The following is a 17,042-nucleotide window of genomic DNA, read 5'->3' as shown; positions in this document are numbered from 1 at the left end:
GGCCCAAGGACAGATCCCTGAGGAACTCCAACAGAGAGCGGGATAGGGGAGGAGGACGAACCATGAGAGTGTACTCTGAAGGTACGATGGGAGAGATAAGAGGAGAACCAGGAGAGGACAGAGCCCTGGAACCCAAGGGAGGACAGTGTGTCAAGAAGTAGGTTGTGATTGACAGTGTCAAAAGCGGCGGAGAGGTCGAGGAGGATGAGGATGGAGTAGTGACCTTTGGATTTGGCAAGGAATAGGTCATTACAGACTTTAGATAGTGCCGTTTCTGTTGAGTGTAGGGGGCGAAAGCCGGATTGGAGCGGGTCGAGGATGGCATGAGAGGAGAGAAAATCAATACAGCGGCTGTGAACGGCGCGTTCAAGTATCTTGGAGAGGAAGGGTAGGAGGGAAATGGGGCGGTAGTTGGAGGGACAGGTAGGGTCAAGTGATGGTTTTTTGAGGAGTGGAGTGACCACAGCATGCTTGAAGGTGTCCGGAACAGATGCAGTGGAGAGAGAGAGGTTAAGTATATGACAGATGGTGGGGGTGATGGTAGGAGTGATGGTGTTGAGTAGGTTAGTGGGGATGGGGTCAGAGGAACAAGTGGTGGCTTTCGAGGAGGAGAGGAGATGGGCGATTTCCTCTTCGGTGATAGCAGGAAAGGAGGAGAAGGAGGCCTGGGTAGGTTGGATGAGAGAGTGAGATGTAGGCTGAAGAGGAGGAGAGGGAGTAGTGGTGAATTCGAGGTTGATCTTCTGGACTTTGTCCCGGAAGTAGTGGGCCAGAGATTGAGGAGAGAGTGAAGGGGGGGTGGGAGCAGAGGGCACTTTGAGGAGGGAGTTGAGGGTGGCGAATAGACGACGAGGGTTAGAGCTAAGGGAATTGGTCAATTGGATATAATAGTCCTGCTTAGCGAGGAATAGGGAGGATTGGAAAGAGGATAGCATGAATTTGAAGTGAATGAAGTCAGTAAGGGTGCGAGATTTCCTCCAGAGGCGTTCAGCCGAACGGGCGCAGGAGCGAATGTATCGGGTGCACGGGGTCAGCCAGATGCTTAAGACAAGATTCAATCTGCACAGACATCACATGAAAATAGCCGGTGCCAGTCAGGCCCCCACCCCTGTGGGCCAACACTTTACAAGACCAGAACACTGCACCAGTGATTTCACAGTAAGAATCCTGAAAGGTAACTTTAAAACAATACAAGAACATAAGACCTTTGAAGTAAGAATGATTGAATATTTTGACACCCAACAGACAGGACTTAATAAGGATCTGGGTTTTCTAGCCCATTATAAACCATAAAGTTGTATTTCTCTGTTTATTTCTCTGGTTATCACCCTCCTCTCACCTTCCCACACCATCCTGTTAGAATATCAATGAAATGCTTTGATGTCCCCATGCATACCCCCACCCTCCCACTCTGTCAGACTGTCAAAGTAATGCTTTGATGTTTCTCTTATATATACTATCTGCTACCACATTTGCTTATTTCCGATCTGATGAAGAAGGGCAACCTTCGAAAGCTAATCAAGAAATGTATTAAGTTAAGTCAAATAAAAAGGTATCATCTTATTTTCTTTTCCATGTTTTATTTTGTTTGATTTCTATTGATAACCTTTAAGAGTGGATTAACTCGGCTACCACATCTCTCTACTATTGGGTAACTGAAACTCTTTATTCAAATGGAGCGTGTATAGATCATTATTGCTTCAATCAATCTACACAATGATTAAGATATATACACACTGACTAGCTATATTAGGGGATATGCACACTAATCAAACCATCTAACTAAAAGAAAGCTATGAAACATATATATATGTGGAATGGATTACCAAAATCTGTAAAATCTATTCAAGATCATTTGGCCTTCCGAAAGTCTCTAAAGACCCTATTATTTGGGAAAGCTTAGGCTGCAGACCCGCCTAGCATCTCTACCTTCTGAACAGCTGCAGACGTTACGACATATTGAATTTTATTACACTTTCTCCTTTTCCACTCCTTTGCTGTTACTTGCTTCTCTTTACTTCATTGATTTTGATCGTTAGCTACATTGATGTATGTTTTTTGCAGACTGATGTAAGCCACATTGAGCCTGCCCATGGGTGGGAAAATGTGGGATATAAATGCTATAAATAAATAAATAAATATATATACATACAACACTGGTCAGGAAGCTCAGGCCCTTAAATCATCAGCTGGGAGATCAGTTGCGGCGAACGCTGAGTCTCAACCAGGTACACACCTTCTGCACAACACGTCTGCCCACAGATGAACCTCAACTCCACTGTGACAGCCGTCCCTTTTTATTAGCCTGAGCTCATGTCCAGAGCCTAAGGAAAGTTACTAAAAGCTTGTAAGGGAAAATTACAGAATGCTGACAGAGTGCTCAACTCTGGAATCCTGCCAATGGGGAGATGAAAGGCCCACGGTAGCCGATGGAGGAGAATCATGCTGGGGGGAGAAGAATCACGCTGATCCTGCTCAGGCCACAACAACGTAGGGCTGCCATAAGGCATCGTGTTGAGGTGAACTCCAGAGTTTGGAGCTGCAGGTCAGAGGCACAGACCTAATTAAGTTCCTCAGTACCTGGCTTCCATCGATCCTCAATTTGTTGCTAGATTTGCCGCTTGAATTTTAAAGTACACACCGATCTCCAGGTAAGCTGAAACCCAGTATGAAATCTCCAAGGCCCATGGTTGCTAAGCTTCTTAAATTTCCGCAACCGTACTCATTTTATCAATGGCGCGCTCTATCCTAACCATTATACACGAAGGAAGAAAAATACTTATAGTTCCCGACTTGGCTAAAACAATGGCTGCAAAAAGGAAGCAGTTTCTTCAACTTCGGCAACAGCTTAAAGAAATTGGCACATGCTATGGCCTACAATACCTTGCCAAGATGGTAGTCACAGTAAACAATGCCACAAGGTCCTTCACTTCCCTTTCTTGGATCTGCTTACTTCTAGTGGTATGGCTTCCTAAAGGTTTACTGACTCAGTTTACATTGGTGCATGTGCTCGTCTCTGGCTGACCATTTCCTGGTCTGTGGCTTCCTTTTTAATAAGCAATTATTATATACTACTTCATAACCTAACTTTTTCTCCTGTGCATGCCTAGCTATTGATGTTCAGCTTCTTCCTAGCTTGCGTTATAGCCATTAGCATGTACCTCATCTTCACTCCCACTTCTCACAAGTTTTAAAATTGCTGAACTGGTTATTTAACTGTTCTCCTAATCCCATGGGGGGGGACCTTGTTATTGAGTAGATGTTACTAGTGCTTCTCTCCCCCATCTGTAATTTTGTTTCCAGGTTGAGCCGGTTGTCAGGCTTTATTTCACAGTTGTTTGACATAATATGTGTTTTCTTTTTATTGTTAACCTTGGGTCCTGCTTACTAAGGCACGTTAGCATTTTTAATGCGCCTACAATTAGTGCACGTGCTAACCATGTACAGTGGGGGAAATAAGTATTTGATCCCTTGCTGATTTTGTAAGTTTGCCCACTGACAAAGACATAAGCAGCCCATAATTGAAGGGTAGGTTATTGGTAACAGTGAGAGATAGCACATCACAAATTAAATCCGGAAAATCACATTGTGGAAAGTATATGAATTTATTTGCATTCTGCAGAGGGAAATAAGTATTTGATCCCTCTGGCAAACAAGACCTAATACTTGGTAGCAAAACCCTTGTTGGCAAGCACAGCGGTCAGACGTCTTCTGTAGTTGATGATGAGGTTTGCACACATGTCAGGAGGAATTTTGGTCCACTCCTCTTTGCAGATCATCTCTAAATCATTAAGAGTTCTGGGCTGTCGCTTGGCAACTCGCAGCTTCAGCTCCCTCCATAAGTTTTCAATGGGATTAAGGTCTGGTGACTGGCTAGGCCACTCCATGACCCTAATGTGCTTCTTCCTGAGCCACTCCTTTGTTGCCTTGGCTGTATGTTTTGGGTCATTGTCGTGCTGGAAGACCCAGCCACGACCCATTTTTAAGGCCCTGGCGGAGGGAAGGAGGTTGTCACTCAGAATTGTACGGTACATGGCCCCATCCATTCTCCCATTGATGCGGTGAAGTAGTCCTGTGCCCTTAGCAGAGAAACACCCCCAAAACATAACATTTCCACCTCCATGCTTGACAGTGGGGACGGTGTTCTTTGGGTCATAGGCAGCATTTCTCTTCCTCCAAACACGGCGAGTTGAGTTCATGCCAAAGAGCTCAATTTTTGTCTCATCTGACCACAGCACCTTCTCCCAATCACTCTCGGCATCATCCAGGTGTTCACTGGCAAACTTCAGACGGGCCGTCACATGTGCCTTCCGGAGCAGGGGGACCTTGCGGGCACTGCAGGATTGCAATCCGTTATGTCGTAATGTGTTACCAATGGTTTTCGTGGTGACAGTGGTCCCAGCTGCCTTGAAATCATTGACAAGTTCCCCCCTTGTAGTTGTAGGCTGATTTCTAACCTTCCTCATGATCAAGGATACCCCACGAGGTGAGATTTTGCGTGGAGCCCCAGATCTTTGTCGATTGACAGTTATTTTGTACTTCTTCCATTTTCTTACTATGGCACCAACAGTTGTCTCCTTCTCGCCCAGCGTCTTACTGATGGTTTTGTAGCCCATTCCAGCCTTGTACAGGTGTATGATCTTGTCCCTGACATCCTTAGACAGCTCCTTGCTCTTGGCCATTTTGTAGAGGTTAGAGTCTGACTGATTCACTGAGTCTGTGGACAGGTGTCTTTCATACAGGTGACCATTGCCGACAGCTGTCTGTCATGCAGGTAACGAGTTGATTTGGAGCATCTACCTGGTCTGTAGGGGCCAGATCTCTTACTGGTTGGTGGGGGATCAAATACTTATTTCCCTCTGCAGAATGCAAATAAATTCATATACTTTCCACAATGTGATTTTCCGGATTTAATTTGTGATGTGCTATCTCTCACTGTTACCAATAACCTACCCTTCAATTATGGGCTGCTCATGTCTTTGTCAGTGGGCAAACTTACAAAATCAGCAAGGGATCAAATACTTATTTCCCCCACTGTAGGTGCCTATAGGGATATTGTAGGCACGTACACAGTTAATGCGCATACATGGTTAAATGTACGTTAAAAATGTTAACGTGCCTATAATGTGGCTTAGTAAACAGGTGTTACACTCCTATCTTGAGAGGTTCATCTGAGAAGCAGCCATCTTGGGAGGTTCATCTGTATCTGTTCCTGAGAAGCAGCCATCTTGAGAAGCTTCCTCATGGGCATGCCCAATGAGATTCCTCGCCTAGCAGCTGGGGCAGGGATCATCTGATGGGAGGCCTATTTGTCATCATTTTGCTTCGGCTTCAACTTCGGTGGAGTTCGTGGTGTTTCCTGTTTTCTGGTGTCTTAGCGAATTTGACCTTTGCCTGCAGGGCCGGTCAAACCCGGTAAGCAGGGTAAGCACTGCAGGGGGGTGCATGCCTTCAAGGGCGTCACTTTGCAAGCAATCAAGCTCTGCTGAGTATCTAATCTCTGCTGCTCATCTCAGTCTGGCTCCAAAGCTATCAGCTCTCTGTCCCATCCCCTCCCCCCTCCCAAGCAGAGAAATATCCTCCTTGTGTTTGTCAGAGGACGTCACTGCTCCAACTGAATCTGGCTCTGAAATAACTTGTGGGGGCTCAGCTAACCTCTGTCCTCTGCCCAGAGAGGGCTCAGACAGAGACAGCACAGCAGAGCCTGGACCCTTGTTTTGTCAGAGACTGCTGTTTAGTGCTGCACCTGACCCACCCTTTTCTACCCCCACCCCCATCACAGCAACTCACAGGACAGGAGGGCTAGATGCCTGCTTTCAATTCCTAACCATCACCTATCTCTCATTCCCACTTCAGTAACTCCTGTTAGTCTGTCCAACTCAGATTGTAGAATATGTTAGTTTATGCTGATTAAGTCTGTCCTAGCTAGATCCTAAGCTGTGCCCAATTGGAAGGCTATTGTGCTGCATGCAGAGTCTAACTTCTTAGGATTTCAGGTTAATTTTTGAAGAATTTGAAGAGGGGCTATCTATATTCTACATGTGTGACTGCAAGGCCAAGTGTCTGAATAGGGATCTGTTTGTTAGATTCTGAAATTTTGATAACACATTGTTTTTCAGAGTTGGCAAGACTGTCTGTTCTCCTAATTCCTGGTCTGTGTGCTAAGTTATTTTTCTTCTATACTGGTGTAATATTTTCAATGATGCCATGGCTGGTAAAAGGGGTGTGTCTACTGTGGGGGCGGAGCCATAGTGATCCCGCCTCTGGATGGGTAGGGGTGCCGACTAATAGATTGCAGGAGGGCGCTAGAAACCCTAGGGCCGGCCCTGTTTGCCTGAATCCTGACCTTCTCTTTGTTTGCTGCCTGCCTTGACCATTGCCTGAATCCTGACCATTGCTTTGTTTGCTGCCTGTCTTGACCATTGCCTGAATCTCTTTGTTTGCTGCCTGCCTTGACCATTGCCTGTATCCTGACCTTCTCTTTGTTTGCTGCCTGCCTTGACCATTGCCTGCATCCTGACCATCGCTTTGTTTGCTGTAGCCTCGACCTCTGCCTTACTTCTGACCGGGCGCTTTGCGTGCCACTACTTTCGGCTGGTGTTTGGAAGTCCTGTCGGCCCTGGGTCCTAGGGGCTCAACCTCCGGGGGAAGGGGTCGCTCCAGGTGAAGGTTACAATTGTCCGGCCGCCTTGCGGAGCTCGGGTCCCAGTTTGAGGCATCTGTGCTTCGCTGGGCACAGGAGCTCACAAGCGCAACAGTAACAACAGGGCTCCTTGTTTTTAATTCCTGGTACAGCATTACACATTTTATTATAATGCTACCTTATGTGCAATGTTAATATCTATTACCTATCAATTTACACACAGAAGAAATCTGAAGTGTCGTCCATTGCTGTTGAGTCACCTTCGCTGTTTTGCTCTATATTATATCTATTGCCTGTCATTTACCTGACCACAAACTTTGTACTGTTTTTGAGTGCTAACATAACTTATCCCTCCCTCCCCTTCTCTTGTGCCCTGTGGAATGCCCATTCTGTATGCAACAAACTTTCCTTCACCCATGATCTCTTCATCTCCTGTTCCCTTCAACTGCTCGCCCTCACCGAAACCTGGCTCTCCCCTGATGACTCTGCCTCAGTTGCTGCCATATGCCATGGAGGTTATCTGTTCTCCCATTCTCCCCGCCCAGTCGGCCGCGGTGGCGGCGTCGGGTTACTACTTTCGCCCTCCTGCAGTTTTCAACCTCTCCTCCTACCTCAGTCTCACTGCTTCTCATCCTTTGAAGTTCACTCTATCCGTCTATTCTACCCGATGCCACTCAGAGTTGCAGTCATATACCGACCCCCCAACAAGTCCCTCCCCTCCTTCCTCACCGAATTTGACGCATGGCTCTCTGTCTTTCTTGAGCCCTCATCCCCATCCCTCATTCTTGGAGATTTTAACATACACACCGATAACCCATCCGACACATACGCTTCTCAGTTCCTCACTCTAACATCCTCCTTCAACCTCCAGTTGAGCTCCACCACCCCTACTCACCAATCTGGCCACTGTCTTGATCTCGTCCTCTCCTCTACCTGCTCACCCTCCAATTTCTGCGCCTCAACTCTTCCTCTCTCTGACCATCACCTGATCACCTTCACACTTCATCACCCTCCCCCTAAGTCTCGCCCTATATTAACCACTACTTCCAGGAATCTCCAGGCTGTCGACCCTCCCACTTTATCCTCTAGTATCTCTGATCTCCTCCCTTCCATCTTGTCCTCCTAGTCTGTTGACAAGGCCATCTCCACTTACAATGCCACTCTCTCCTCTGCACTGGATGCCCTTGCACCATCCATCTCCTGTCCCACTAGGCGTACTAATCCCCAGCCCTGGCTGACCCCTTGCACCCGCTACCTTCGTTCCTGCGCCCGATCGGCTGAACGGCTCTGGAGGAAATCTCGCACCCATGCTGATTTCATTCACTATAAATTCATGCTATCCTCCTTCCAGTCCTCCCTATTCCTCGCCAAACAGGACTATTACACTCAATTGACTAATTCCCTCAGCTCTAACCCTCGTCGTCTCTTCGCCACCCTCAACTCCCTCTTCAAAGTGCCCTCCGCTCCCACCCACCCCCCCTCACTCTCTCCTCAATCACTGACTGACTACTTCCGCGACAAGGTGCAGAAGATCAACCTCGAATTCACCACCAAACCATCTCCTCCTCTTCACCCTATAGCCCACTCCCTCAACCAACCTACCCATGCCTCCTTCTTCTCCTTTCCTGAGATCACCGAAGAGGAAACCGCCCGTCTTCTTTCCTCCTCGAAATGCACCACCTGCTCCTCGGATCCCATCCCCACCTACTTACTTAACACCATCTCTCCAACTGTCACCCCCCCCCCCCCCATCTGTCATATCCTCAACCTCTCTCTCTCCACTGCAACTGTCCCTGACTCCTTCAAGCACGCTGTAGTCACACCTCTGCTCAAAAAACCATCACTTGACCCTACCTGTCCCTCCAACTACCGCCCCATTTCCCTCCTACCCTTCCTTTCCAAGATACTTGAACGCGCCGTTCACAGCCGTTGCCTTGAGTTTCTCTCCTCTCATGCCATCCTCGATCCGCTTCAATCCAGCTTTCGCCCCCTACACTCGACAGAAACGGCACTATCTAAAGTCTGCAATGACCTGTTCCTTGCCAAATCCAAAGGTCACTACTCCATCCTCATCCTCCTCGACCTATCTGCCGCTTTTGACACTGTCAATCACAACTTACTTCTCGCCACACTGTCCTCTTTTGGGTTCCAGGGCTCTGTCCTCTCCTGGTTCTCCTCTTATCTCTCCCACCACACCTTCAGAGTACACTCTCATGGCTCTTCCTCCACCCCATCCCGCTCTCTGTTGGAGTTCCTCAAGGATCTGTACTTGGACCCTTTCTTTTTTCAATCTACACCTCTTCCCTGGGCTCGCTGATCTCATCTCATAGTTTCCAGTACCATCTTTATGCTGATGACACTCAGCTTTACCTCTCCACTCCTGACATCACTGCGGAAACCCAGGCCAAAGTATCGGCCTGCTTGTCCGACATTGCTGCCTGGATGTCCAACCGCCACCTGAAGCTGAACATGGCCAAGACCGAACTTATTGTCTTCCCACCCAAACCCTCTTCTCCTCTCCCTCCACTCTCTATCTCAGTTGACAACACCCTCATCGTCCCCGTCTCATCTGCCCGCAACCTTGGTGTCATATTCGACTCCTCCCTCTCCTTCTCTGCGCATATCCAGCAGATAGCCAAGACCTGTCGCTTCTTCCTTTACAACATTAGCAAAATGCACCCTTTCCTCTCTGAACACACCACCCGAACTCTCATCCACTCTCTCATTACCTCTCACCTCGACTACTGCAACCTACTCCTCACTGGCCTCCCACTTTGCCACCTATCCCCCCTTCAGTCTGTTCAGAACTCTGCTGCACATCTTATCTTCCGCCTGGACCGATATACTCACATCTCCCCTCTCCTCAAATCACTTCACTGGCTTCCGATCAGGTACCGCATACAGTTCAAGCTTCTCCTCCTAACCTACAAATGCACTCGATCTGCAGCCCCTCCCTACCTCTCTACCCTCATCTCCCCTTATGTTCCTACCCGTAACCTCCGCTCTCAAGGCAAATCCCTCCTTTCAGTACCCTTCTCCACCACCGCCAACTCCAGGCTCCGCCCTTTCTGCCTCGCCTCACCCCATGCTTGGAATAATCTCCCTGAGCCCATACGCCAGGCCCCTTCCCTGCCCATCTTCAAATCCCTGCTAAAAGCCCATCTCTTCAATGTCGCCTTCGGCACCTAACCACTATTCAAAAAATCTAGACTACCCCAACTTGTCATTTCGTCCTTTAGATTGTAAGCTCCTTTGAGCAGGGACTGCCCCCCCCCTTTTTGTTAAATTGTACAGCGCTGTGTAACCCTAGTAGCGCTATAGAAATGTCAAGTAGTAGTAAGAGACTCTTTGTATTCATTGCAATGACCACCTCCTAGTCAACAAACATCAAAGTGGTTTCGTGGAATGTCCATGGACTTAATCATTCTATCAAAAGAAAAAAAAATAGTATTGGCTTTAAAAAAAACATGAAAGCCCAAATTATTTTTTGCCAAGAAACACATCTCTCAGATATTAAATAATTGTAATGCTTTCCACAAGGAGAGTTGAGCCCTTGTACTCAATGAGGGAAACCCCTCACCGGGCTGTCGGTCAAAACCCCGAGTTCCCCCTGTGTCTCCCACCATTCCCCAGGGGTTGAGCCCCTGAGTGCGGGTGGCCAACAGCAGAAAAAACAAAGTCCAGCACAAAATCCACAGGATTAGACCAAGCAGCAGAAAACAGAAGATCCAGGGACAAGGCAGTGGTCAGTACCAGGCAGCAGACAATAGCAGACCCAGGAACAGGCAGTGGTCAGTACCAGGCAGCGGTCAATAGCAGATCCAGGAACAGGCAGAGGTCGATACCAGGCAGCGGTCAGTAGCAGATCCAAAAGCACTGCAACTAATCAGCGAACTGAGTAGAAGCTGAAGCACGGAAGGACTGAGGGCAGAGTCTTAAAAAGTGTAGAAATTAGGCCCAAACTAGCACAACTGAAATCAAGATGGCTGCCCCCATCGGTGACAACCTATGCCCAAATATGGGCTTCCTTCCTGAAGCTGCCCTACTCCAAGATGGCTGCCATAACTTAAGCTGCCCCCTACTAAGATGGCCACCCAAACCTGGATCAAGCTCAAAACCAAGATGGCCATCCGATCCTCTGATGCCCATACTCTGCATAGACAGGGAACGTGACAATAATGTCTAAAAAGCTTCAATTGACTGGGATCAGCAAGTTTCTCCCTTGCAGTGGGAAAAAAGAGAGACGTCGCGATTTTATTCCACAAAGATTTAAATGTTCAAATGAATCAAGAATTGAATGATAAAGAAGGTAGATAGATTATACTTAGTTAATATACATAACAGTGAATTATTGCTTTTAAACATTTATGCTCCAAATGTGAACTCCCCCCTCTTTTTTTCTCTTCTCTATCGGATTTGATTGCTCACTGCGATCCTATACCTTTAATAATGGCAGGAGATTTTAATCTACCATTGGATATTTGGCTTGTTAAGCAATCGAAATCTATATTTCATGTCCCTCCACTCTTTAATTGATAACTTTTACCTTCTTGATCCATGGAGGCAACTGCACCCAGACACTAGGAACTTTTCTTTTTTCTCAGCGCCCCACTCCAGCTATTCTAGAATAGATTACCTTTTAATTTCAAACAATTTTTTAAAATATTTGTCTCTAAAACAGGAATTGAGCCCATAACAGTTTCTGATCATTCTGCCTTAACTTTTAACATTCACATTCAATCACCCATTTCCACCAGGAAGCCCCTTTGGAGACTAAATTCTCATTTACTTTCTCTGGCAGAATATCAAAGATTTTATATCCAATTTTTTCCAATTAGAATATTAATAATGAAATTAATTATATCACAATATGGGAAGCTTTCAAAGCCATACTAAGGGGTGAGTTCATTTCTATCTCTTCACATTACAGGAAAGAGAAAAAACAAATTAATGAACAATCTTGAAAGTCAATAAAAGTTTTAGAAAGACAATTAATGGAATCCTAAGAAGTTTCCTTACTAAATCAGCTATATTGAAAGAAATATGAATATAATACATTGTATAGCCAAATGGTCAGCTGTGAAATATTCATTCAGAAATGCAGCTGTACTCTTGAAAATTATCTTAAAATCAAAGCTGGCAGAAACCCAGATATCATCTATTAAACATAATAATAAGAATTACTAATACAACAGAAATTTTAGATGCTTTCCATGATTTTTACACCAATTTATGTAGTTCAGAAGCATCCTATCAGGCAAAAGATTTAGATTCCTTTTTAGATAGAATTGCAGCTCCTAAATGGAACAGCCATAAGATCTCCTCCTTCCAAGTCCCGACTGCAGATAAGGAAATTCAAGAAGCGATTACCTCTCTCAAAACTCATAAAGCTCCTGGACCAGATGGTCTTTCTAATGAGTTCTGCAGACTTTTCAAAAATGATCTCGTTCCATACCTGAATCCTTTTTTCAAAGAACTTGAAAGTGACCCAAATTATCCTAATTTGTTTGCTGATGTGGTTATCACTATTCTCCCCAAGCCTAATAAAGATCCTGCCCTTCTTTCTAATTATAGACTAATCTCATTCCTCAACTCAGATTATAACATTTTTGCTAAAATCCTTACCAATAGATTTTTAAAAATTATTGGCTCTGTGATACATCCCAACCAGGCTGGGTTTATGCCTGAATGACTCGTTACAGATAATGCACGACTCTTTTATCAAGTTTCCATTTTAGCCAAAACTATTTCACAGCCTCTCATGGCCTTATCAGTTGATGCCAAGAAGGTCTTCAACAGAGTTGAATGGGAATTCTTGTTTCAAATTTTTAAATGGTTTGGTGCACCAGACTCAGATGTCAATAAAGATAAAATTCTTTACACCCAACCTACAGCTAGAATAATTGCTAACAGCTCCCTTTCCAATTATAAAATTATCCAGAGGTACTCATCAGGGTTGTCCCTTAGCCCCTCTACACTTTAATGTAGTATTAGGACCACTTCTTCTAGCTATTAGGGAAGATATAGCAATCTCGGGTGTTAGATCAAAATCGTTAGAAATTAAAATAGTAGCTTATGCTGATGATACCATGTTATTCTTCTCGAACCCACAACATTCCATCCATAATTTTCTTCAATTAGTTAAAAATTATGCTACATTCTCAGGTTATAAATCAATACCCAAAAACTGAGGTTCTACCTCTTAATGTACATACCACTCCAAATATTGCTTCCTCGTTTGGCTTAATGTGGTTATCTAAAACCTTAAAATATCTAGGATTAGATCTCAGTTCTTCTTTAGAAGAAACAGCATCTCTTAACTCAAAAAAATTTTTGAACACAATTAAAGCTCTCACCCTTTCATGGTATCCATTACATTTAATTTGGTGGGGTCATTTGGAAGTCATTAAAATGATGTTCATGCCCAAAATTAATTTTATTTTAAATATGTTGCCTTTACTTTTCCCCAAGTCTTTTTACAAGCAATTGGATAAATTACTTACCAACTTTTTATGGGCTTCAAAACTACCAAAAATTGCACTTAAGACCTTGAAAAAGCCAAATGAGGCTTCCAGAGTTTCATTCCCTGACTTTCTTATCTACCATAAATCTTTTATAACTCAGCAGTCCTGCTATTGGATAAGAGATGGTTTGGAATACACTCCTATCTGGTTTAATGTGGAAAAGGATCTCTGAAACCTTATCTTATCCCCGGCTATATACCTTTATTCTTCCCAGATAAGTTAAAATCCAATCCCATCTTGACCTCCACACATCACCTACTGCTAGAATTGGATAATACCTTGGACATTCCTAGCACAAACTCACATTTTGCATTAATTTGGGGCAATTCAAAAATTAAGATCAATAATAAACAATTTTTATGGCAATGGTTTCAGAAGGGTATTTTGTCTATTGACCATGTACTACATGCCAATCAGATTAAACCATTCCAACTATTACAGTCAGAAATTTCACTGTTCCCAATATTTTAAATGGCTTCAGTTGAAACATAGAATTAAAGATGGATCCACTTTGACTGATTTATCTACTCAGCAATCATCTATTTTGTCATTCATTCAAGATCTCTTCAAGAAATAGCATATTGCTTCTAGTTAGTATAAATTACTTCTTCATAAAAGCATATTATCAGCACCTAGCATTAAGCGTGTTTGGGAGGAGGCAAACCAATGGTGCTTGTTTTGATCCAAGCTCAATTGTCCATTATCTTCAGCTTCTACTATTCAATCAATGTATTTTTTCCAACACAGAACAATCTGGACTCCCCAGAAGAAGACTGTTACATGACCAATATATGTTGGTCATGCAAAAAGGAGAAAGGTACCTTTCTGCACCTTATATATGAAGGCCCATGTATGACGTTTTGGACACAGGTTTGGGACATAAACAAATCTTCAATACTGATTCTCCTTTATCATTTAAAGTCATTATCTTCGGTCCATTATCTCTGAACTGTAAAATTTCAAAAGAAGACATGCGTATTTTAGCTTTAAAAAACCCAGTACTTTTAAACTAGAAAGATAATACCCTCCTGAATGTTCACTTCTGGTGGCATACAGTTCTGCAAATACATAATTTTGAATTATCCCTAGGTGATAAGCTGAGCACTCATTTTTCTGTCTCTAAAACATGGTCAACTCTAGATAATTACTTATCCAATATTGCACTCAGGCAAACTTCTTTTCAAATTGTTTAGTTATTGTAAGTCAATGTTGTGAATATGTGCCTATATCATTGTACCTCAACTTTTATATTGTTTTTGGTTATAAATAAAATTGCATGGACATAAAAATATATACATATATAACACCATTCATCCTCTGTTTCTTCCTACCCTCCTTCCTGACAAGATAATAGCCTGGTATAACTATATTTCAGTCATGGTCCTCCATGAATCACATCTCTGTGACCTCCACTAAATCCAAGTCATCCTCTTCTATCACAACCTTTGCAGCCATAACCTTATTTTCCATACTATGGGCATTAGTATACACTGCTTTCCAGCTGTTACCCTTTATTCCCATTTCCATATAGGTATTTAATATTTCACTTACCTGATGGATTATACTAGTTTAAAGCCCTCTTTAGTAGTTTAGTCAGTCTGCACTGAAGACACTTCTTCCCATCTTTGGTAAGACACCATCTTTGCTCAGCAGACCTTGGAATATCATCCCATGGTTCAGGAAGCTAAAGGCCAGCATATCTGAAGTCTGGTGGCAATTTGTCAACCTATCAAAAACTTGATAGGCAAATCATTGTATGGTTGTCAATAACCACAGGATTTATGTTACAGTGCTGCTGAACAACACTGTTTATATGGCCAACAGGAAGATGCTGGCCTAGGGTTGACTAGGAACCAAGTGCTAAGTACTTGCATATTTCCTGAATACTACAAATACTATTCTGTTTAATATGCTGTATTATGCTTTTGTATATTATTCTGATTTTTTTTGTACATAATTCCCTGGAGTGTATTCAGTGTACATAATATCATCAGTAAGAGAGGTACTAGGGGGAGGCAGCTTGGTGCATCTGCACCAGAGACACAGTGAAGGAGTCCTTCTCTGCGATGTTCAAAAGTGTCCCTACTGTTTCTTTACTGTTGACATAGGTGTTGCCCCCCCACCAAGGATTTTAACTTGCCTTACCACATCCTATCATACCATAGACTCACCCCAGCTTAGCCCTATCCACTTTACTCTCCCCAAATAGTTGTGTCACCAACTGCCAAGGGCATTAGTCTACATAGATTTCCATATGTTGCCCTTTTAATCTTGTTTAATGATGATGAAAATACAATGCTCTCCTTCTTTCTTTCAGGAGTTTGAGCTGCATGCAGATGGGTCCCAAGCCTTGAGACTTCTTAGCTATGAGAGTTCTAGAAGAGTGGCCCACCCAAGTCAGAGGAGACTTGTGGGAAGAAGCCAAATACAGGTGTGAGAGGTGACCTTGCAGTCCTATTCAGACCTGAAGATGTTCTTTCTCCAGAATTACAGATAGAAATTGTCTATAACTTTAGTTCCCTTTTGTATCTTATCCTCTCCGTCTTTTTGTTGCTTTTGCCCTCTCTTTTCCTCCATTTTTCTATCTCTCCCCTTCTCTCTGATACGTTTTTCTCTCCTTTATTCTCTTCTCTCATATCCATCCTTTTTCTGCTACTTTCTACTCTTTCTTGCTACTCCTAATGAAATAAGCTGGAGTAGGCAGTGGCCCCCTCCCTGGATTCAGCATCTCTTCTCCTCTCTAAACCCAACATTCAACCCCTGTCTTGGAGACTGCAAATTGTTTGTTCAAAAGGGACTTTGTGCATCAAAAAGTGCAAAAAAAGCTAGTGCTTTTGAATATACTAACATGCAAAGTTCCTATTGCAAACATAGGGCCTGGTTTACTAAGGTGCATTAGTGATTTTAGCACACCTACACTTAGCGAGCGTGCTAACCATGTAGGCGCATATAGGGATATTGTAGGCACATACATGGTTAACGTGCGTACATGGTTAACACATGTTAAAAACGTTAACATGCCTATAACGTTGCTTAGTAAACAGGGTCCATATTTTGCCCCCAAAAATGCTCTGTAGTAATATTTTAGCCATGGAGAGTAATTTCATAAAAGGTTCCCTAGGATTAGGAGGCCAAGTAGGTGCCTATTTTAAGCCTATTTTATAAGGACACTTGGAGGCATATTTTCAAAGCACTCAGACTTACAAAGTTATGATAGTAACCTATGGAACTTTATGAGTCTAAGTGCTTTAAAAATGAGCCCCATAAACATCTATGTGCCTTTATAAAATTGGCCTAAGAAAGTAGCCAAAATCATGGCTAAAATTAAGTACAGAAACAAAAAAAGCAACACTGGGCCTTCAGGGTTGGGATAAGCAAAGTCCTCCATTATTGAAAGATAGACCTGACACGGGCCACATGTTTCGGCGCACTAGCGCCTGGCTCAGGGGTCTAATATAAAATAACATAAAATTACATCAGTTATACATAATCATAAATAAGAACATGCACATATACCAAACACAAATAATCTATAAAAATATTACACTCCAACAATAAGTAAGGTATACACAAAGAAATAGTAGACAAAATATACATATATACTTATCAAAACTTATAAAATAACATGAATGTACAGAAAATTTACTTCTTTTATAAAATCTATTATTTTTCCAAAATCAGAGGTTTATTTGTGTATATACTTATCAAAACATATCAAAACATGAACGTGCAGAACATTTTTTCTTTTATAAAATCTATTAATTTTCAGAATAAAAGGTTTATTAGTGTGTATATTTATTTTTTATATATATTTATTATATAAAAAGACTAGTTGTTATTCATAAATGCTTAAAAAATCACCCATTACTTGTAAA

General features: G+C 43.2%; 1 protein-coding gene across 1 annotated transcript in view; it reads left to right on the top strand.

Annotated features, from left to right (window-relative positions):
* Positions 1-17,042, top strand: part of LOC115474784 (breakpoint cluster region protein-like) — a 262,364-nt gene that overhangs the window by 199,372 nt on the left and 45,950 nt on the right. The window contains 1 exon segment of the mRNA XM_030210439.1: positions 15,485-15,598. Coding sequence (XP_030066299.1) covers positions 15,485-15,598 — 114 coding nt within the window.

This window comes from Microcaecilia unicolor, chromosome 7, assembly GCF_901765095.1.
Source record: "Microcaecilia unicolor chromosome 7, aMicUni1.1, whole genome shotgun sequence".
Taxonomy (NCBI): Eukaryota; Metazoa; Chordata; class Amphibia; order Gymnophiona; family Siphonopidae; genus Microcaecilia; species Microcaecilia unicolor.
The sequence above is the reverse complement of the archived record's forward strand: the minus strand, read 5'-3'. Positions and strand labels throughout refer to the sequence as shown.